Raw genomic sequence first — 22000 nt, 5'->3', positions numbered from 1 at the left:
TTACATCTATACCCTTGTCCCCCTCTTACATTATTTTGAAACAAATCTGACACACTGTGACTTTATTAATAAATATTTCAGAATGAAATAAAAATGTCACATTTTTAAAATGAGAAACTTAAACTCAAGTTTCTGTGTCATCTTAAGACTTGTTCAAGTTCAGGTAGCTATCAAGAAGGAAGGGTGAATTTTAGTACGTTATCTTTAAGTCCAGTTCTTTCCCCTCGTACAAGGCTTTCTTGCCTTTTTTTTTAAACACTTCCATCTGTTAACATTCCATTCAAAGCTACATTTAAATGTTATCACTTCCAAGACACTTCTGATAGTCACTCCTTTTTGATATGATCACTCTTTTGAGTACTTTTCTGTATAATTTTTTATTTGTTCTTCTTTTATGGTATTTCATTCTGCCTTGTATCATAGTTTTTTTTTTTTCTTTTGAGAAGGGGAGTGGAGTTGGCCAATCTCAGTAGATTGTAAAGAGATGAGATCAGGAATGTTGTCTGTTTCATTTTTGTAAATCATGCAGCTCAAATTCTGCTAACTGAGGCAGACTAGTACAGAACAGGCACACAAAAATGAACTTAGGGAGAAACACAATTTGCTTTATTGTCTGGCCATGGATTTGATATTCAAAGAATATGTAGTTCTAAAATAGCTATATTTTGAACTTTGAATAATCCCCTGCAAATATAATTTTTCCTATCCCCCCTATGAAATTCTCAACATATAGGCTAAATTACATATTGGAAATGATGCAGAATAATATTAATTTATGTGGATCTTTAACTATGTCAACCAAGTGTGTAAATGACAGGGGCTCACAATGGTCATAAGTCTCCATGGTGAGCTTCCATTTCCTGGTAAAGCCATGACCCTGTGACCCCAGAGTTCAACCATCTTAGAAGTTCAACCATACATAGAGTTAAAAATCTGTGGAAAAAGAAGATTTCCTGGTTTGATTAAATTTACCCTAATCATTAGTTTTAAGAAGAAATGCCTTACTTGGCTTGTTGATGGTAAATGGCTCTTAGTCATGGAAACAGTCACTCACTCACCAATGCACGTTCCATTTTCCACCTTGGTCATTCCGTTTGGACAAAGATCAACGCATTTATAGCCGCCACGGGTGTTCTTGCAGTGCTGTTCCGGTCTGCATACATTCTGTCTGCACTCGTTCACATCTCGATAAAAGAACAAAGGTAATGCAGATTGAGAAAATGATTTCTTCCACTTTGCCACAGAAATTATACCTGTGGATATTAAGAATATCATAAACTATTATAGATGTTGATTGTATAAGGTAACAGTGTTTAAATCCATTGTTAAGAAAAAAGAGCTATATAATTAGACTGGATTAGATCGGACACCACTAAGAAGTTACAGAAATGCCACTGCTTTGAATTCAAAGCCCTTTTCTTACCCATGCACTTCCTGCCTTTGAGCTGATACCCAGGTTCACATCCACAGTGAAAACTGCCTATGGTATTGAAACAACGGTGGTGACAGGGGCTGGATTCTTGACACTCATTAATATCTGTTAAACAAAACAAAACTTTCATTATATGCTGTTAGAAAACTTGGGTTACTTTATCCCAAATGTTTAACATTTTAATGATTGTTGATCATGTTCATGTGTAAGATCTTCCCTAAAAGCAATCTAATTGCACTCCTATGATCAGTTAGGTATAGATAGAATTCTCAACTACTGAAGACGGTATTTTTCTTTACTCAAAGGTAAACATTTCCAGTGACACAAAATTCTGTTGATGCAAGACTTCGCTACTTTAAGTATTTTACCATATTGCTCCCACTCCCGTTTCTAGGGAGTTTCACCCCAGGAATGTTGTTGACAGACTGGAACACTGAAGATAGGAAAAAAAAAAAGCTAAGGTCTTCTGCAATATCTTGCGAAATTGACCTTTGTTTCCCCTGTTTGCTGCTATTAGCCTGATGGAGGTCTTTATCACCTTGTGCCTAATTGACTACAGCAACTTTGCATTTCTCCTTGCCTGTAGTCCTTGCCAAATTAAACTTCCCAAACACTGTCTGGGTCATGGTGTAATAAGGTGCAGGCATGGACACCTCAGACCCATGTGCAATTGCCTGTGTTCTGTACCTTCCCCCCTCTTCTTCCTTCCAGTCCCAGAGGAAGAGACACCTCTTCTCTCATTTAAGAAAAATCCCTTTTTTTAAGCTTTTGAGCTCTGCAGCCCATCTTCCTCCAAGATGAGGACTTTGATCTATTGAACATCCCCTCCTCCTGTGTGTTTTTCAAGTCTTCCCTCCTTACTGTCACTCTCTCCCATATCCCTATAGACATGATCAAATCTTTCCTATTCTAATGAAATCCCTCCCTCAGGTCTATACTCATCTTGAGTTTCTCTATTATAGAGAAGTTGTTCTCTAAGAGACTTTCTCTATTGTTCTATTCCAAATCATTCAAAAGAACAATCACAATATTTAGGTTCTTCTCATCCTTACCTTACATTCCTAAACTCAAGATTGCCAATGTCTTATTTTGTACTTGTTCTCTATTTAAGATCCTTTAACTGAATCTTTTAAAATATGTACATATTAATATAAATGCATAAATGTGATCATATACTTCTAAAAGATTTTTAGTGCAGTTTTTCCTCTCCCTCTTTTGCTTAGCCTCCCTTATCCCTTTTTACCCTCCTTGCATACAAAAGCCAATCTACATTAACAATTTACTATAAATAACAGCATAACTCTTCTATGTAGAGTATATATCTTTACCTAAATACATACATCCATTTTCTTTGGTTATTGTTTGTTCTACAGCCACATACTCTTTTCTACACAAGTTGCATATACTTTCCTACATCTTTGTGTGTTCTCTTAACAACACCTCATGGAAATTCCTTTAAGCCAAACAGTTGAGCTCCATTCCTCTTTATAATGGTTGCACAATTGTTCATGGTATGGATGTACCATAATTCATTCATTCTACCAATGATAGGCATTCAGTTTTGTATCTACTGTTCTGCCCCTATGAAAAATCCTGGTAGCAGATTTTATTCATTGTTGCTAAAAAATGAAGCACCAAGATGTCCTTTAATAGGTGAAGATAAACAAACTGTGGCACATTCATATAATGGAATATTATTTAGCGCTAGATAGAAATGAGCTATCAAACCATGAAAAGACATGGAGGAAATGTAAATGCATATTACTAAGTGAAAGAAGCCCATCTGAAAAGGCTATATCCCATATAATATCCAATTATATGACATTCTGGAAAATGTAAAATCTATGGAGACAATAAAAGGATTGGTGGTTGCCAGAGGTTGGGGAGGGGAGAGATGAATAGGTGGAGCACAGATTTTTAGAAACTATTCTGTAGGATACTATAATGGAGGATACATGTCATTATTTATTTGTCAAAAGCCATAGAATGTTCAACACCAAGAGTGTGAATCCTAATATCCTAAAAACTATGGACTTTGGGTGATAATCATGTGTCATGTAGGTTCATCCTCAGTAAATAGTGTACCACCTCGGTGCAAGATGCTGATGTGGGGGAGGGTATGCATGAGTTGGGGCAGGGGGTATGTGGGAAGTCTCTCTAGCCTCCACTCGGGTTTTCTGTGAGCCTAAAACTGCTCTAGCCTATTAAAAAAGCCCTGCAAATAAATATCATGGTAGTCTTATGCAATGGAGTTTCCTGAAATAGATTCTATTAGGTTGTCCTGTATAATTTTCTTTCACAAACATAACAGGCAAAACTTTTTTTCAAAACCACTGTGTTACAAATATTTTAAATAGCTATTGAATATTGTATCCCAATATCAAGTTTACTTTAAATGATTCAAGTGGTGGGGAAAGGGGGGCGAGGCCTTAATTCCTAGTATAATGAAGATGATACAAGGGCTTCCATTTTTATACCTTGACAACTCAGCCCATCAGAGGTTCTCCGAAAGCCAGTTCTACAAGGGACCACACAGCGATAGGATCCTATGGTGTTGTCACAGTCCTGGTCGGCATGGCAGGTATATCCACCCAGATCACACTCATCAATATCTACAAAAAAGTGAGTCATTCACCGAAGGCAAGTCGATGAAAACCAACCTAAAATCAACCTGCTATGAAATGAGGATAAGAAAAGCAGTGAACAGCACTTGAAAAATATACACGAGCAAGGGTGCTCGAGTGTTGTGGTTGAGTCACTTCAGGTGGGCTCAGCCGCTGAGAAGCTCACAGAACCATAGCGTGTTATCTCCATGGGCCACCTCGTCCATTAGACCACTGACAAATGACATGTCTCTAAAAAATACAGTTTTTGCATCTGTAAAACAATGATAACGGTATTTATCTCTGAAAATTAAAGCGAATAATGTATACATGGTGCCCAATGCATCCTGGAAATTCCAGAAAAATCATTCTTCTCCCTTGCGTACCCCTAATTCCTTTCTGTTTTGCACTTAGAAGGGGCTTTCTTGGGCCCAGAGAGAGAGATTCTTTCCTCTTTTCATCAGATTTCATTAAAAAAAATAAAATAAAACTAGATTCTTACACATTTCTAACTTTGAAGCATATCTGGACTCTGATAAAATAGTGTTTTTTTTTTTAATGTTCCCAAAGCATTGCCAGGATTGTGCTGTTTACTTGAATTCTTTGTAACCTCTTTAATCACTCATTTTGTCATTATAAAATGAGTCTGGTCACAGTCCTGCCTGCCTCTCCTCACTGTGTTGTGGAGACTGGATCACTATGGGTATCCTTGTCCATGGTGTGGCCCATATGAAGGTACTGTGAGCAGTATCCCTTTTACTTACTCTGCAAACCTAATGAAGCCCTCTTCTGTTACCAAGATAAGGGCAGAAAGAGTAGGGAAGAAGGGCATTGGTCAACCCCATGTTTTCCTTGGCCAGAGAGTGACATGACCATTGCTTAAGAGTGTCTATTAGATTCAGCTTTGTGACTACCTTGACAAGTCCGCCCATCTGCGGCTATGGTGAGGCCCTTTGGGCAGGAGCAGTAATAGGTGCCCATGGCATTATGGCAGATGTGGGAGCAGGGGCTCCCTGCTGTGCATTCATCTTCATCTGAAAGATGGAACGAAAAGGCCCAATTAGTAAGGGAAGTCCCTACTTTCCAGGAGTTACTAAAATTGGTGAAAATAGTTGCTTAAATAGGTCAATGAATTGAATAAAATGTAATAGAAAATGCACCACGTGCCACAAAATGGGAACACGAAATAAAACTTTGAGTCCCCAAATTATCTTTATAGTGAAAAGATGTTTAGATGAATTCTAAAACAACCGGGATGATACAATGACCATGTGCTGTGCTTGAAATCCTTCCTTTCTTACCTGAATTCATTACTCACTACATACCTGGGAGATAGGTATTTTTATTATCATCCTCACTTTGCAAGATAACCGATGAACAAAGAGGTTAAGTAAATTGCCCAACATCACACAGGCTGTTATTGACAGAACTGGACTTTGAATCTGGGCAGCATACTGTCTAAAGACCACCTTTTACGGACTACATTACATTACCTACTAGTAGAAATAAAGGCACTGTGGATGCATTCCTGAGTTCGTCAACCATTTACTTAGCTGTTTACTCGTCTGTGTCTTGTACCGGTACTTGAATGAGACAAGGCCGGTTTAGCCATTAGTCCGTGACCCCCCAATCCTACCCTATCTTATGACTGAGCAATTCTAGGGTTAGGTGGCTTAGAGTTGGACTGTTTCTGTTTCACACTCATGGCAATCAAGTGGCCAGATGGATTCCAGTGTTTTGTCCCTGTGCTCCCTGCACCTCTGGACTCGATGATCCTCGACAGACTTGAGGGTGGCCAAATCCAAAGAGTGTGGGCTCTGTGTGTATCTTAAATTTAATCCAGTTCTGCCACTTGATAGCCGAGTGATCTCAGGCACTCAACCTCTTCACATCTCAATGTCCTCCCCTGTGAAATGGGACACTTACAGAATTGTTGTGATGATGGCAATTGATGTCCATTAAATGGTATCCATTATTCGCATTTTTTAAAGAATAAAAATGCATGATTTATTCTCGTACTTACCAGCACAAAAGGGTCCAAGTGAGTCTAAAGCAAATCCAGAGGGACACTGATTACTGCGTTCTCCTGCCATAGAGAAAAAAGGAAATTAACTAGCTGTTAGAATGATATATTTCTTGCTTCTTTCTACTATAATCTTCCTTGGCAAGGGTGTGACCCAGATGTAACGACATGGTGCAACAAATGAAATAGGCAAAACAGGCAGGATGGAAAAGGTTTCCTGTTTCTCAACTAAGAGCTAAATGAATCATAGTCCAGAGATTGTTGGCAAGCAGCCACTGGAAACATATCTTCTTTTTAAGTTGTTTACATTAATCAATAGAAAATTACATAACATTCTGCGATAATGAAAAAGGATCCAAGATCAATGTGTATGCAACGCATAACCACAGGAAAATCCTATTCTTCCAGCTGCTGCTTACCCTGGTTCTAGGAATGCCACTTAAAATAATCTATGCCAGTGAAAAATAGAAACTAATGAAGAAACTCTCTCCTCCTGCGGATCCCCTCCATTTGCAATCTGGAGCATTTGGGTCAAAGTCTCCCATGTGTCACCAAGTGTTTTCCTTTTCCATACAGTCAAAGTAAGGAGAAACAGTCATATTGTGATAGATAGAATAGATTCAAGGTCAATGTCAGAAAAAAGATATATTAATAAGAATAAACAGGTTAATAGGAAATTTCTTCCCTTCGAAAGTAATTCTGTCTTGACTGCTGTAAGCAGTTTAGCAAATATTTTTCAAATATTACTGACCTGCAAAAACTTGAAACTATCTTTCAAGTTGCCAAAGTAATGTTTGTCCGTGGGCATGTGTGAGTGCATGCACATACACAGAGAACTTGAAAGACAATCGTTTAATTCATATCATATGTTTATTTTTATTATTGCTTTATGTGCTCTTCATAGAGGGAGTCCGGGCATTAGTTAATTTTACAGATTTATTCTACTTTGGAGAGTCCCCAAGTATAATATTGCTCGAGTCCTACTGAGGACATGAACCTGTTCAAAACTTTTAAATACTTATATATTTGGACAGTGTAAGAAATACTACTCCAGTGAAAATATTTCCTTGACTGGACAACTAGCGCCCTATTTGCCATTTCTAGGCAACCAATTTAGCTTGTAACGTTGAAGAGAAATCAGAGGTTCATGATGCATTTCTACCCTGAGTGCACAAACAACCCGGAGGGCATCCAAATCTTCCTGCTTCTACAGGGAATGGGGATAGAAGGATGGGACAGAACACCCTGACCATATTGCTAAGGGATTATTGAATGGTTGCTGGTCATGCAGTACTGTGAACTTCATGTGCTGTTTCTCATTGAAACCTCACAACTCCCCTCTTCCCATCATAACCAATTTTCAGATGAGGAATTTGACTTGGAGGTTATGTAGCTTGCCTGAAGTCAGAGAACTAATGTAAGCTGGACCAAGAATTTAGATGCAAGTCTTTTTGAAAAACCACTGAGCTCAAGAATACAACTCAGATGGTGATTAATTCCTACTTCATTTTTATTTACTCATTTATACATACATTCTTTCACCCAACCAGTTTGTTGTGAAGGGCACTGTGTGGGGGTGTATAACTGTGGAAAAAAATGTGTCATATACACTTAAGTTATTATCAGATCAGAGCTATAGGTTTTGGTTCCATGATGTCTTCCATTAGGTGGCATTTGGGAAGTTTGTTGTAGATTCCCTTTATTTATTCTTTATAGTATAAAGTATGTTATTTTGAATTATTTAGTTACGATTTTCACTTTGACAGAGTAGGGAGGCAATACAAAAAAATTTGCTTGTTGGTGTGACAATATATAACTGCAGAGACTTTGAAAAATATAAATATCCCCATAACCTTGTCTCTTGGAATAATCTACTGTCACCATTTTGATGTTTTTCTCTCTAGTCACTTAAGTACATACATCAAAAAATTAAGCTGAGATCTTTTACTCTACAGATTAATAATGGCCAGACTTTACTGATCATAAAATTATATTTCTTGGAGAGCTTATTACATTATCCCTTGGTCCTATCCTAGGCAGAACTACCAAGGAGGAAGTCCACGAATCTGTGTTTTTAATCCGTGTAACAGCTGCCTTATAATCACTGCACTGGGCAGCCATGTTTGGATCATATTCGTGCACTGCTTTCCAATTAGTATTAAGTTGTGTACATTCCCCTTTCTCACTTGTTTACAATTACATTGTCGATACCTAGAACAGCGCCTGGTACACAGTAGGTATGCACCAAATATTTTTACATGAATAAATAAGCTAAATATTTCTTTAAATTTATTTTAATGATTGGTTAAGAGTTTATCATACTGCTGTGCCATCACTTACATATTTACTTCTTACAGGACATTTATTATGGATCATTTCTGTGACTGTCTTACTGCAGACTCCTAGAATGAGGGAACTAAAGAGATAATGAACATTTGAAAGGCTACTGATACACACAGCTTTCCAGAAATGTTAAACAAATTTATAATTACTACCCACAGTGTATGAAGCATTCATTTCCTAATACCTCTCCAATACTGGGTGGTTATCATATTTTTTAATCTCTAACAATGATAATTGGAAAATGGTACCCCATTGTTTTAATTTGCATTTCTTTATTGATTAGGTTAAGCAGTTTTTCATATTTGCTTTGTCATTGCTTCTTTGTGAATTTCCAGTTCACAAGCCTTTATGTATTTTTCTGTTGGGGTGTTAGCCTTTTCCTTACTGATTTTTTAAGAGCCTCATATATATTAAGGTCAATCATAGTTGTCCATAATATGTAATGCAAATATCTTTCTTGGTGTGTATTTTACCTTCTCAAATTTCTTTTTTCCCCATGAAGAACACTTAAAAATTTTATTTGTAGTTAAATTTATTCACCTTTTCCTTTATCATTTTGGTATCTTCTTCTGATTAACTTGCAAAATATAAATATATTTTATAATTATATTTAAAAAATAAGTCCACCTGATTTTAAAGATATAAAAATTTTTTCAAATTATATTGAATTATGTTTGTGTGTTGTCTTGACCAGTAGTTTCCAAATGCCAGTGTGCAGACCAGACACATTGGCATCATTTAGGGGCTGTGTTAAAAATACAGACTTCCAGGGCCTACCTTAGATAAGCTAAGCCAAAATCTTTGTGCCTAGAAACTTGAACTTTCGTTAAGCTCCCTTGCTGATTGTAATTGAATTGTAACCATAGATCTAGAGTAGAATAAACAGCAGAGAAAGAACATGCTGCTTAAGTATCCAAGAAGGCAAGCTTTCCCCCTGGTGGTCACTTAAAAAATTGCAGATACACAATTGCAATTTGCAGGAACCATGTTAACAACAAATGGGCACATATATGAAAAGTATTAATAGAATCACAGTCTTTAAGGATAGTAAGGTGTTTTAAAGATCAGTTAGTGTGTTTCCTTATACTGTGGGACTCAATGCCCCCAACAGCACCCTTAAGGATACCACAAAAACCTTCAAATAGTTTCAGGCTTAGAAGATTTACATAATTGTAAATAATTGGTAGAAAGTATACATGATTTTTCAAAAATTATTTTGATTCCTCTAGTTCCATATGGTATAAATTCACCTTTAACCAAAGTTGTGTATCAAGTTATCTTTTAAAAATTTTATGGAATACTAGGAAAAGTAGAGACAGAGGTTAGATTTGAAAAGTAGGTAATATTGGGGAGAGAAAACATAATTCTTTATTCCAGCAGCTCTTTTATTCTGCCCAAATAACCTGAACATGTATGAAAATAGTTAAATGAGGTGGTGGTGTTGATATCTGTGTGGAGGGGGTGTGAACTCCACTGGCTTACAGGTTTCATGAATCTGCTGGTATCTCAAAAGAAGTGAAAAAGTACTCCTGAATTACTATGACCCCAAATTGAATGAAATCGTTTTGATGGATGTTGAAGAAGAAAATAGTCATATTCACAACTGATGAAAGCAAGATTAAATAGAGAAAATGAGGTTTTAGTGTATTTACTGAACACGATAAAACAAAATGATGCTGTTTAAAATCTACCTGGATATGTTTTAGGGAAGCTATCACACAGCAAAACACACAAGCAAGGCCCATAAGAATCATTTAAAATGTATTCATGGGAGCCTAAAGTTCAAAATTAAAGCTCAAACAGTATCTATAACATAACTACATGCAACTATCTCCTAGCATCAAAACCCTATGGAATTTGACTGCTAATTGTTGTGGTGCCTCTTGTGACCAAAAAGGACATCTCAGGATATAAACACTGCAAACTACAGGCAGACTGCTGAGATTAAGAGTTGTACACTTTGCTTGAAAACTGGAAAATAATTTGAGTATCATAATTTTCAAGAATAAGAAATGAAAACTGGAATCTTGATTATTGCTGTATAGTGTTTAGAAGATGCGTTTAACATATGGAAACTTTTTTTTGACTAGTTTAGGTTAAAATACACTTTTATATTATGAGTTACGAGTTAAAAATATTCCTTGACAAATAAGAGATTCAGAACAAGTGGGCCCAAAGAAAAATCATCTGACAGAATATATATTTTTAAACTTCTCTGCTTTTATGGACTAGAATAATCACAACACCATTAGGCTAGATGAAGAAGCATTTTAGCAAACCAAATGTACTAGCACTCCAGGAGGACTGGCTTTACCACGGCTTTACCCATCATAAAACATAGGCAACACATGTGAAAAACCCGATGTCATTGTGTTCGGTCTACGCCTTAATATCTTTATTTTGCATGGTATCAATAAAATTCCTTTATCCTTTTAGAAAAGGCTGGACTTTCCTTTAACCAAATTACCTTTGGAAATTGAAGCGTGGATTTTAAACCCCAGCGTCTCTTCTAACTGGTTGTAGTCAGATTCCACAGAGGATGCATGAAGCGTCTCTACCAAGAAAGGCATTCTTCCCCGTGCATGATCATAGAAAACCGTGTGGTTCCATGTGTATGGGACACTGATGCCATCAACGGTGAAAAGACGTGTTGAGTAGGCATACAGCTGCCCAGGACCTGTTTGAATGTAGTCCTCTGTATAGTCCTAAGGAGGACGATATGCATTTGAGGATCAGCATGATTCATCCTAGTTGGGTTTTTTTTTTTTTTTTGAGGCTATTACAAGATACAGAATGAAGGGGAAAAAAGGCTTAGGGGCTAAAAATATATAGCTCTAAATAAAATTGTAGTTGTATAGTAGTGTTCAGGAAATGAAGTTTGAACCTGTTAATTGTTTAAAACTATATTAGTTTTATAATTCAATTGTCATAAATTATAGTTTCATAAGGGACTTAGTTGCTGGTCAAGAGCAAAGAAAATATGTGAAAGAGTGATTGTTCTCATTCTTAAATTCCTAAAATACTTTCATGGATGATATAAAAAACTTATGCAAGGCACTATTCTGTTTTTAGGAAATTAAACAAATGGCTTAAATCAACATAGGAATGATCTTGGTCCTGGTAGGCAGGGTAATACAACCAAAGACTTGTCCCTGAAGATTTTTAAACAATGACAGGATAGCCTTTTCTAATCTTAGTGGTTCAGACACTGACTCTCTAAAGGGAGCAAGGGAAACTATACACGTTCTCTGCACTCTCCCTATGGATCTTTGACTCCCACTCTTACTGCTACTCTAATAATAGTGAAGGCAAGTTATCCTGTCATATTTACCTTCACAGTGACTTCAGCAGGTGTCGGAAGCTGCAGGACATAGCCACTCACGACAATGTCTAGCAGTAACACACCATCAGAATCCACGCCCCGGACGTTATGAATTATCCGCAAGATTTCTCCTGGGAAATATAATTCATGCATTTAACAGCAACACATACAGGATTTATGTAAGCAGAGTCACCTCATAAACCAGCTTAGCTGTTATTTTACTTCAAACTTGAATAAAATTTCTTTTTCTATGGCAAAAATGTAGCATGTCATTATGTGAGGTAATCACACTTTGGACTCATAAGCATTAGCAAGGCAGTTCTGCAAAACAGATTGCCTGAGAAGGGACAAACAGCTTCACCAGGCAGACTGGCGATGGCCACAAGTCTGGTCCCAAGACTTTGTTCTTTCTGGTGCTTCAAGAAGAAGCAAAGGGGCATCTTAATAAGCAGAAGGCCATGAAAAGACCCACTTGTTTTCCAGACTGATTAAAGCTACGTTCTCCTTCAACCACTCTTCCTTTAAGAGCATTGCCCCAGAGGCTGACCATCTTTGAAAAGGCTTGAAATGAGGCCTATAAAAACCTGTCTGTACTTGAAAAAGCCATGAGTATCTAATGTGTATTCATCGAGACAAAGGAAAAAAGTGAAAGTCTTTAGATTTATGGGTTTTATTTCCATTGTTTTGATAAAGAAACCCCATAAGGCATCCTAATTAAATCTCAGGTTCAAAGACAAAAGCCTTGAGTTAATAGCAATGACTCATTTTCCTGCTCTGTTCTGGCCTTTAAAACCCTCTCTAAGGATTTAAGAAGAAATGATACAGAAAAGATGAGAAAAAGCTTTTGGAGTACAAAAATCACTATACTGTCTGAAACACATGGCCCCCTATTGTCCCATGTCCATAAAAGTCTACAGAGGTATATAAAACTGCTGTTATATCATTTGTGATAAGATCGCATCAAAAACTTTGACATTATTCTCTGTGGGAACACAAAACTTATTTTCATTAACCACAACTTTTAAGGCAATCATAACTTTTTTTAATAGTAATAGAATACTAAGTTCAGTTGGCACTAACCAGTTGCAAATTCTACTTGGGTTTCTCTCTTGAAGACGGCATTGGTGAGAGTAAAGCCATTGACTGCTTCTCCTATTTCCTTTGCTGTTGTCCAATAAATGGGATTTAGAATAGAAACTATCTTTCTCATTGTTGGGCCTAAAGAAGAAAGGACAAATGAGGTGACAAAGAAAAATATTTATAATCCATTGCTATTACTGTCTCCATAGCATGTTATTCAAAAGGATGGATCCTAAATAATCTTGAATAACATAAAAATAAATATCTGTATCAGTACCTCTTAGATTTGTGTCTTTAAGAGTTTGCCATGGGGATACAACTAGCTAAAGACTAGCATACCAACTAGCTAAAGCAGCAACCTCTAGAAATTTGTAAGTGGAAATAATCAGATGAAGAATAGTATATCAGTTTCTAAAACAGAGGCTTATTAACAACTTTACATGCAGAGACTTACCAAGCCTGCGAGGTACATTGGTAATTTGGGCATGTATTATTCTAGTATCAGAGGTAAGGCTATCTCTTACTGTGGCGTTAAGAAAAGCAATTCCAAATTCAACATCATTAATATTTCCAATAACACTTCCTCTGGCTCGCTGGGGCCCACCTGTTGGGGGAAGAAGAAACATTCTTGGAGAAGGAAACCATTTCATCAACATTACAGGGGGGAAGAGAAGGCCAGTATTCAAAGATGTTATAAATCTTCCCCCAGACATTTAATAGATCATATGACATATGAATTTAAGGGTAAAATAAATAAGCTTTCAAAACATTGTAATGCTTATGTAACGCTCATCATCACACATAAATCTAGGATCCTTCCAATCTGTGCACATCATAGCATTCTTTCACAATCCAAAGAATACAATCAGCACCTGGTCCCAAAGCCAAAATAAAGTATGTGTTGTCGATGGTGATGAAATGATGATAATAATAAGAGCTTATGGAACGTGTCAGGCACTATAGTGAGCACTTAGTATGTAACTCTTCCTCCTATCAACAATCCTATAAGGCAGTTTTAAATAGCCACAGTTTGCAGACTAGAAAAACAAAGCACAGAGAAATCAACTGTCTTTCCTATCACTGCATAGCTTGGAAGTGGTAGAATGAGATCTGAACCCAGATGTACTTGGCATTAAAATCCATGTTTTTTCAATTGCTTCCTTCATGAGAACACAGAGAGAAGTGAGGAAACCTTAGCCTTCTTACAGGTCACTGTCAACATACACATAGAGTATCTAAGGGGTATTGTTTAGTCATAGGTTTCAGATCAAGAACTTATCAAGTTTTTCTTGGTACACGTATCAGAAAATGCGTGAGCAAATTTGAGAAGGATGTCGTACTTTTAATAGTCCTATATATCAAGACAATAGGTTGAGAACAATTGTACATTTTCTAAAAAGTATTTCTGCAGTAATAGTATGTCTTCTTTCTATTGTTCAGCTAAGTTATAAGGTACTAACACAGAATTGGTGGTTACCAAATGGTTTTTTTAAATAAATTGCATGGTTTGACAAGAAAGGGAAACATTGGGAAGAAGCGGATAGTGAAACTTGTGAATATTCATTATTTGATGACTTTTAATTGAATATATATCAAAATTATCACAAGGCATTTCAGATATTATTATATACTGGAGAGAAATAGAATTGTATGCAATCTCAGAAAATCAGTAAGTATAGTATTTCTCCATTTTTTTCACATTCATCCAGCCTTCATGTTCTGGGCTACATTCATTGTTCATCAAGTATTGAGGATACAAGGGTAAGAAAGAAGAATAAAAAGACACGAGGCCCATCTTCACAGAGCCTCTGTCAGAAAAGGGGAGACAGACAATAATTAGAATTCCACAAATAAATGTAACATTGACATGTACCATGTATATCTATAAGAGTAGGAAGTAAAAGTAGAATGGAGACCGGAAGAAAGCTTAGGGATCTAAGCCGAAGGGAAAGCGGATCCGGGGGGGGTAGAGGGAAAAGCATGTGTCACACTTTCAGGAGGTGGTGGTTTGTCACGTCTGAGAAATCAGAGGAGCTGAGAGTCTGGCATGTGATGGGGAGCCAGGCTGTAAGATGAGGCAGGAAAGTAGATGGTAGGGTCACTCAGGTTCTTATCTTTCGGTTCTTCTGTTTAGTCCTAAGTAGGAGAAGAGTTGGGTAGAAGGACCACTAATGCACTTAGCTCTCTGGGTCATCACTAATAAGCGTGGCCTCTTATTTTGCCAAGGAACTTGAATCCCAGGGTTCCACAGACATCTCCTAGTTCTGGCTACCACATCTGGATTCCCTGCCAGACTCTGTAATCTAAATTGTCTGCCTATTTGGCCTTCCTCTGCCACCAGAGGCTGAGCTACAAAATGCCTCTATTGAAACTATGACTGCCACCATGTTAGCCTGTTAGAGCCTCAGAATCCTTGGCAATTAGTTGACATGTTGAGCAGTTGACTCATAGACCCCTGTTCTTTTAGTTTGTCTAGAAGCTATAAATCTTCTCATGTAACTCCTCTCTCTCACTCTGCCAAATGGGTCTTCTAGATTTTTAGAGACGTATTAGTTCTAAAGCAACTTTCAGGCTTTGTGTATCTCAACATTTCAATAATGTGAAACTGTCCTTCTTGGTCTTCTTACAGCCCTTAAAAAGTCTGTTCTCAATACATTAAATCAGATGGACCTAACAGATACCCACAGAACATTCCACCCAAAAGCAGTAGGATACACATTTCCCCTCAAGTGTACATGGAATGATTTCCAGAACAGACCACCTATTAGGCCACAGAAAGAGCCTCAATAAATTTAAAAACATTGCAATTGTATCAAGCAGCTTCTCAGACCACAATGGTATGAAACTAGAAATACACAAAGAAAACAAAAAAACCTACAAACACATGGAGAATAAAGAACATGCTTCTGAATAATCAATGACCATATTTAAATAGAGATCAAGCAGTACATGGAGATAAATGAAAACAAAAATTCAACAGCCCAAGACCTATCGGATGCAGCAAAGACAGTTCCAAGAGGAAAGTACATAGCAGTAAAGGCTTACCTCAAAAAACAAGAACAATCCCAAATAAACAGTCTAAACTCACAATTAAAGAAACCAGAAAAAGAACAAATGAAGCTCAAAGTTAGTAGAAGGAGGGACATATTAAAGATCAGAGCAGAAATAAATAAAATAGAGAAGAATAAAACAATAGAAAAAATCAATGAAACCAGGAGTTAGGTTCTTAGAGAAAAATAAACAAAATAGATAACCCCCTAGCCAGACTTACCAAGAAAAAAAGAGAGTCTACATACACAAACAAAATCATAAATGAAGAAGGAATAATCACAACAGACACCACAGAAATACAAAGAATTATTAGAGAATACTATGAAAAATTATATGCCAACAAACTAGATAACCTAGAAGAAATAGACAACTTTCTAGAAAAATACAACCTTCCAAGACAGACCCAAGAAGAAACAGGAAATCAGAACAGACCTATTACAAGCAATGAAATCAAACTGATAATCAAAAACTAAATAAAAATAAAATCTCTGGACCAGATGGCTTCACAGCTGAATTCTACCAAACATTTACAATGAGTAGAAGAGGAGGGAATACTTACAAACTCATTCTATGAGATCAGCATCATTTTAATACCAAAACCAGACAAAGACTCCACAAAGAAAGAAAATTATAGACCAATGTCCTGGTGACCATAGAAGCAAAAGTCCTCAATAAAATGTTAGCAAACCAAATTCAAAAATACACCAAAAAGATCATCCATCATGACCAAGTGGTATTTATTCCCGGAATCCAAGGATGGTATAATATTTGTAAATCAATCATTATCATATATCACATTAATAAAAAGAAGGACAAAAACCACATGATCATCTCAGTAGATGCTGAAAAAGCATTTGACAAAATTTAACATCCATTCATGATAAAAGCTCTCAACAAAATGGGTATAGAGGGTACGTACCTCAACATAATAAAGGCCATATATGACAAACCCACAGCCAACATCATATTTAATAGTGAAAAAGCTAAAAGATTTCCTCTAAGATCGGGAACAAGACAAGGATGCCCACTCTCCTCACTTTTATTCAACATAGTACTAGAGGTCCTAGCCACAGTAATCAGACAACACAAAGAAATAAAAGGCATCCAGGTTGGTAAGGAAGAAGTTAAACTGTCACTGTTTTCAGATGACATAATATTATATATATAAAACCAAAAAAACTCCACCAAAAAATTGTTTAGAACTAATAACTGAATTCAGTGAAGTTACAGGATATAAAATTAACACACAGAAATCTGTTGCATTACTATATACTCACGATGAACTAGAAGAAAGAGAAATTAGGAAAACAACTCCATTTATAATTGCATCAAAAAGAATAAAATATCTAGGAATAAACTTAACCAAGGAGGTGAAAGAGCTATACTCTGAAAACTACAAGACACTCATGAGAGAAATTAAAGAAGACACTAATAAATGGGAATATATCCCGTGCTTATGGACAAGAAGAATTAATATTGTCAAAATGGCTATCCTGCCTAAAGCAATCAATAGATTCAATGCAACTCCTATCAAAATACTGATAGCATTCTTAAATGAACTAGAACAAATAGTTCTACAATTCATATGGAACCATAAAAGACCCCAAATAGCCAAAGCAATCCTGAGAAAGAAGAACACAGCTGGGGGGATTATGTTCCCTGACTTCAAACTGCAGTAATGAAACAATTTGGTACTGGCACAAGAACAGTCCCATAGACCAGTGGAACAGACTAGAGAGCTCTGATATAAACCCAAGCATATATGGTCAATTAATATACAATAAAGGAATCATGGATATACAATGGGGAAAAGAAAGTCTCTTCAACAATTAGTGTTGGAAAAACTGGACAACTATATGCAAGGGAATAAAACTGGATTATTGTCTAACTCTATACACAAAAGTAAATTTGAAATGGATCAAAGTCCTGAATGTAAGTCATGAAACCATAAAACTCTCAGAAAAAAAACATAGGCAAAAATCTCTTCAATATAAGCATGAGCAATTTTTCCTAGACACATCTCCTCAGGCAAGGGAAACAAAATAAAAAATGAATAAACAGAGCTATATTAAACTAAAAAGCTTTTGTACAGCAAAGGACACCATCAGCAGAATGAAAAGGCATCCTATGGAAGAATAAATTTGTAAATGACATATTCGATAAGGGGTTAGCATCCAAAATATATAAAGAACTCATATGCCTCAACACCCAAAAAGCAAATAATCCAATTAAAAAATGGGTGGAGGATCTGAAAAGACAGACATTTCTCCAAAGAAGAAATTCAGATGAACAACAGGTACATGAAAAGATGCTTCCCATCGCTAATCATCAGGGAAATGCAAATTAAAACCACAATGAGGTATCACCTCACACCAGTAAGGATGGCCAGTATCCAAAAGACAAGAAACAGCAAATGGGAACCTTCCTACACTTTTGATGGGAATGTAAGTTGGTGCAATCAAATACCATTTGACCCAGTAATTCCATTCCTAGGAATTTACCCAAAGAAAACAAGATCCCTGATTCAAAAAGACATATGCATCCCTATGTTTATCACTGCACTACTTCCAATAGCCGAGATATGGAAGCAACCTAAGTGTCCATTAATAGATGAATGGATAAAGAAGATGTGGTACATATACACAATGGATATTATTCAGTCATAAAAAGAAAAGAAATCTTCCCTTTGCAGCAAGATGGTTAGATCTAGAGAGTATTATGCTCAGTGAAATGAGCCAGAAAGAGAAAGACAAATACCATTTGGTTTCACTTATTTGTGGAGTATAAAAACAAGGCAAAACAGAACGAACACACTAGCAGTGGACTCATAGACACCAAGAAGGGTCTAGTGGTTCCAAGGGGGACAGGTTGGGGCAGGTGGTGGGGGAAGGGTGAGGGAATAAAGAGGGCACAATAATTCACTATCGCCATATAAGTTGGTCATGGGGATAGTTGTACAGCATGGAGAATATAGTCAGTGATTCTGTAATATCTTACTATATTAAGAGATAGTAATGCAGAGGGGGTGAGGATTTAATAATATGGGTAACTGTTGAACTACTGTGTTGTATATTTGAAACCAACATAAGACTGTATATCAATGATACTTTAATTTTAAAAAGTTCTGTTCTTTGAGACAAGAACCCTTAGTATTGTCCACTATTTCTCAGGACTCCAACAACTCTAATGTTCATTAAGTTCTAGAGTTCTGGCTTTGTTCCTTCTGAATTTTTATGTCCAATATCTAGCTATGTTGCATGACTTGGGTTATGGCAGTTGTACTTTCCCTACTCTTTTTCCTTGAACTGAATTAGCCCCTATTTTTCTTTCCACACATGTTCTCCATATTCCACCCATGGAAGAACAGTCTCTAATTATGCATTTCTGTTAGGTAGTCAGTTTCTCTCCCACCCTCATTATTCAGCCCAGAGTCTCAGCTTGGCTTTCTCCACTCTTCCACACCCTTGTATAACCCCTACACCTGGGCTACTATTTATGTTGGTGTAGACCATATCCTTTTACAAGGGAGCTGGAAGGGGCTGGCAGAGGCTAAAATCTCACCATGAGCTTGGTGCCAAGGTGTATTAACTAGAGGGACAAAAGAACATTTCTCCTAATTCTTCCTCCCAGAGTTGGCACTCTTTTATAATTTGTGTTGTATAATATAACATTAAAATTTTATATTTTCTAATTTGGCTCAGAATGACATGCTTTTTTAATATGCAGAAAGGCTGTAAATGTGCTAGCAATGGTTCTGCCAAAGTCTAACTTAGCCGCTTACCTGGGCAGGCTTGTATATTGCACCTGGATACCTGAGTAGGGTCTCCAGGACAGGGACGACCACTTTTAGATGGCACCGGATTGTTGCACATACGTTTTCGAGTCTTTTCACCTCCTCCGCAGGAGACAGAACATCGGCCCCAACTATGCCAGTTTCCCCAACGTCCATCCACTGTGAACCAAAAAGCACTGGTCAGTATTAACAAACTGGTTTTAAAATCTGCACTTAAGGTGACCCTGCCTTTATGACTTACATTTTAAGATCTGAAATGATGGGGATGCTACAATGAGCACTAAATGAAATGCTTTACTTATTTCACGGCCGGAAGTCGGTTTGCTCACCAGGACACAGGCCAGTGTTGCACCTCTGGGTCTGGGAGTCTGGCCCCCCACAGGCTCTTCCCCCATTGGAGGGATGAGGGTCATCGCACGCGCGGTACCGCCGCATCTGCCCTCCATCACATGTCCGGCTGCATGTGCCCCAGCCGCTCCAAGGACTCCAGTTCCCATGAACTGCAACACAGAACCACTGGAAAAGTACTAAACAATGGCATTCATCTAAAAAGCAGGGAAAGACTCTCTCCAGGAACTGGAAGGAAGCGTATAAGTCTATTAAGAGGTAACTTCCAAAGGCAGATGGTTCAGCTATTGTTTGGACTAGAAGTTGGGTGTACATCAGGGTGACTGTGCACTCCATTTTATTTGCATTTATTGAGTCTTACAGTATCCCAGAAGCTGAAGGGTATGAATGAGAGATGATCTCTGTTATTGGTTAATAAAGGCTGTGATGCTCAAGATACAGTGGACTTGGGGTGGGGAGATGGGTGAAGTAGGTGAGGTGATTACGAACTTTAATTATAAATCAGTCAGGGGCATGGAAGTACAGAGTAGGGAATATAGCCAATAACATTGTGATCCCTTTGTCAGATGGTAAGTACACTCAGTGTGATGAGCATTTAGGAATGGATATAACTGTTGAATCACTATGTAGCATATCTGAAACCAGTATGATATTCTTTATCCACTATATTTCAATTAAAAAAAGAGAAAAAAAGGAGAAGTAGATTCAGATGCTGCCAGGGTCTAAAAATATAGTTTGGTGACTGAATTAAGGCAAAGAGCTACCTGCTTGCATACATAAATGAATCATGAACATCATGAACAGCATGTGAGGGTGTCCCCGTCCCTGAACTCTGCAGCTAGTCCTATAGAGCAAATGGAACAGGACACAACCCCTGCCCAGGTAATCAATTACAGCGATGGTACTACACAGACAGAATAGCAATCATCTAACATTTTGATATCCCAAAACAAGGGGAGACAGATCATGCAATGGCATATTATAACATTAAGGACTTTAGGTTATAATGAAACTTTAAGAAAGTATAATGTTGACTCACTATTTCCAACACTCACTTGGACAAGGGTCACTATTGCAAAAATCACTCTGGACATCACTGCCTTCGCATTTGCTTCCTCCATACTGGGGAACAGGGTCAGAGCAGGCCCTTGTTCTCTGTCTGGCCCCTCCGCCACAGGACACAGAACAGGCACTCCACATGGTCCAAGAGGCCCACTTGCCATCAACTGCATTAAGGAAAAACAGGAGCTCTGTTACCCCTTAAAAACGATCAGGTTAAACCCTGGCCTCATTAGGCCAGCTGACGTCCTTACTGACAATGATTCTTTCTGACATGCTATCTAGATAAGAGGTAGCTGTCAGTTTAGTAAGGGTATAAACATTGTATTTCTCCCACCTGGACAGTGTCTTTCATTGCAAACTTGCATCTGTGTTTCCACTCCGTGACAGTAGGAGCCGTCAAACAAGGGTGGTGGGTTATTGCACAGTCTTGATCTTGTCTGGGTACCTTTCCCACAACTTCTGCTGCATGTACCCCAAGGCTGCCAAGTGCTCCATGCTCCGTGAACTACAAAAATCCCAAGAGATAGCATTTCAAGTTACAGAACTGTGTTTGTTAAAGTAACAAAATCACACAGGTAAATAAACTCAGTAATGATTAAATCAGCCCAGAACTTAAAATAATTGAAATTGAACCAAAGGAAACATAAATGATGTTCTTCCTTTCTCATTCTGGTTAGATTTTCATGAGAATTAGCATCTATAGGGAATTCAGAAGCCTACCTAGTGCCAGAATAAATGCTTAAGATTATCTAAAGGGTCTATTTTATTAAAGCTTAGTCAAACTATCATATGTAAATACAATCTGAGTTTTTAAGTCCTGGCTAAGTATTTTTCTGTGTTCTGGGGAAAGTACTAGGAATGAGAAGCTAAGGAGGAAGGCTATGTAACAGATCTAGATGAGGTTCCAGACAATACAAATGTTTCTTCCTACAATGATAACTGG

At 37.4% G+C, this 22000-nt stretch overlaps 1 protein-coding gene across 5 annotated transcripts in view; it reads right to left on the bottom strand.

The window, feature by feature from the left end:
• The window catches only part of HMCN1 (hemicentin 1), a 420069-nt gene that overhangs the window by 15835 nt on the left and 382234 nt on the right, over positions 1 to 22000 (bottom strand). For 4 of the 5 annotated variants that reach the window (XM_057507948.1, XM_057507950.1, XM_057507949.1 and 1 more), the window contains 13 exons: positions 21392 to 21562; positions 21051 to 21221; positions 19977 to 20147; positions 19636 to 19806; positions 13258 to 13407; positions 12804 to 12941; positions 11733 to 11854; positions 10869 to 11106; positions 6059 to 6121; positions 4950 to 5069; positions 3910 to 4044; positions 1424 to 1537; positions 1059 to 1184 (listed from right to left, as the gene is read on the bottom strand). In XM_057507948.1, the coding sequence (XP_057363931.1) occupies positions 1059 to 1184; positions 1424 to 1537; positions 3910 to 4044; positions 4950 to 5069; positions 6059 to 6121; positions 10869 to 11106; positions 11733 to 11854; positions 12804 to 12941; positions 13258 to 13407; positions 19636 to 19806; positions 19977 to 20147; positions 21051 to 21221; positions 21392 to 21562 (1890 nt within the window). Of the gene's footprint in view, positions 1 to 825; positions 934 to 1058; positions 1185 to 1423; positions 1538 to 3909; positions 4045 to 4949; positions 5070 to 6058; positions 6122 to 10868; positions 11107 to 11732; positions 11855 to 12803; positions 12942 to 13257; positions 13408 to 19635; positions 19807 to 19976; positions 20148 to 21050; positions 21222 to 21391; positions 21563 to 22000 lie in introns of all 5 variants that reach the window. The other variant, XR_008999387.1, reaches the window with a different exon arrangement.

The sequence above is a fragment of the Manis pentadactyla genome, chromosome 9 (genome assembly GCF_030020395.1).
Source record: "Manis pentadactyla isolate mManPen7 chromosome 9, mManPen7.hap1, whole genome shotgun sequence".
Taxonomy (NCBI): domain Eukaryota; kingdom Metazoa; phylum Chordata; class Mammalia; order Pholidota; family Manidae; genus Manis; species Manis pentadactyla.
This window is presented reverse-complemented; position numbering and strand designations above follow the sequence as displayed.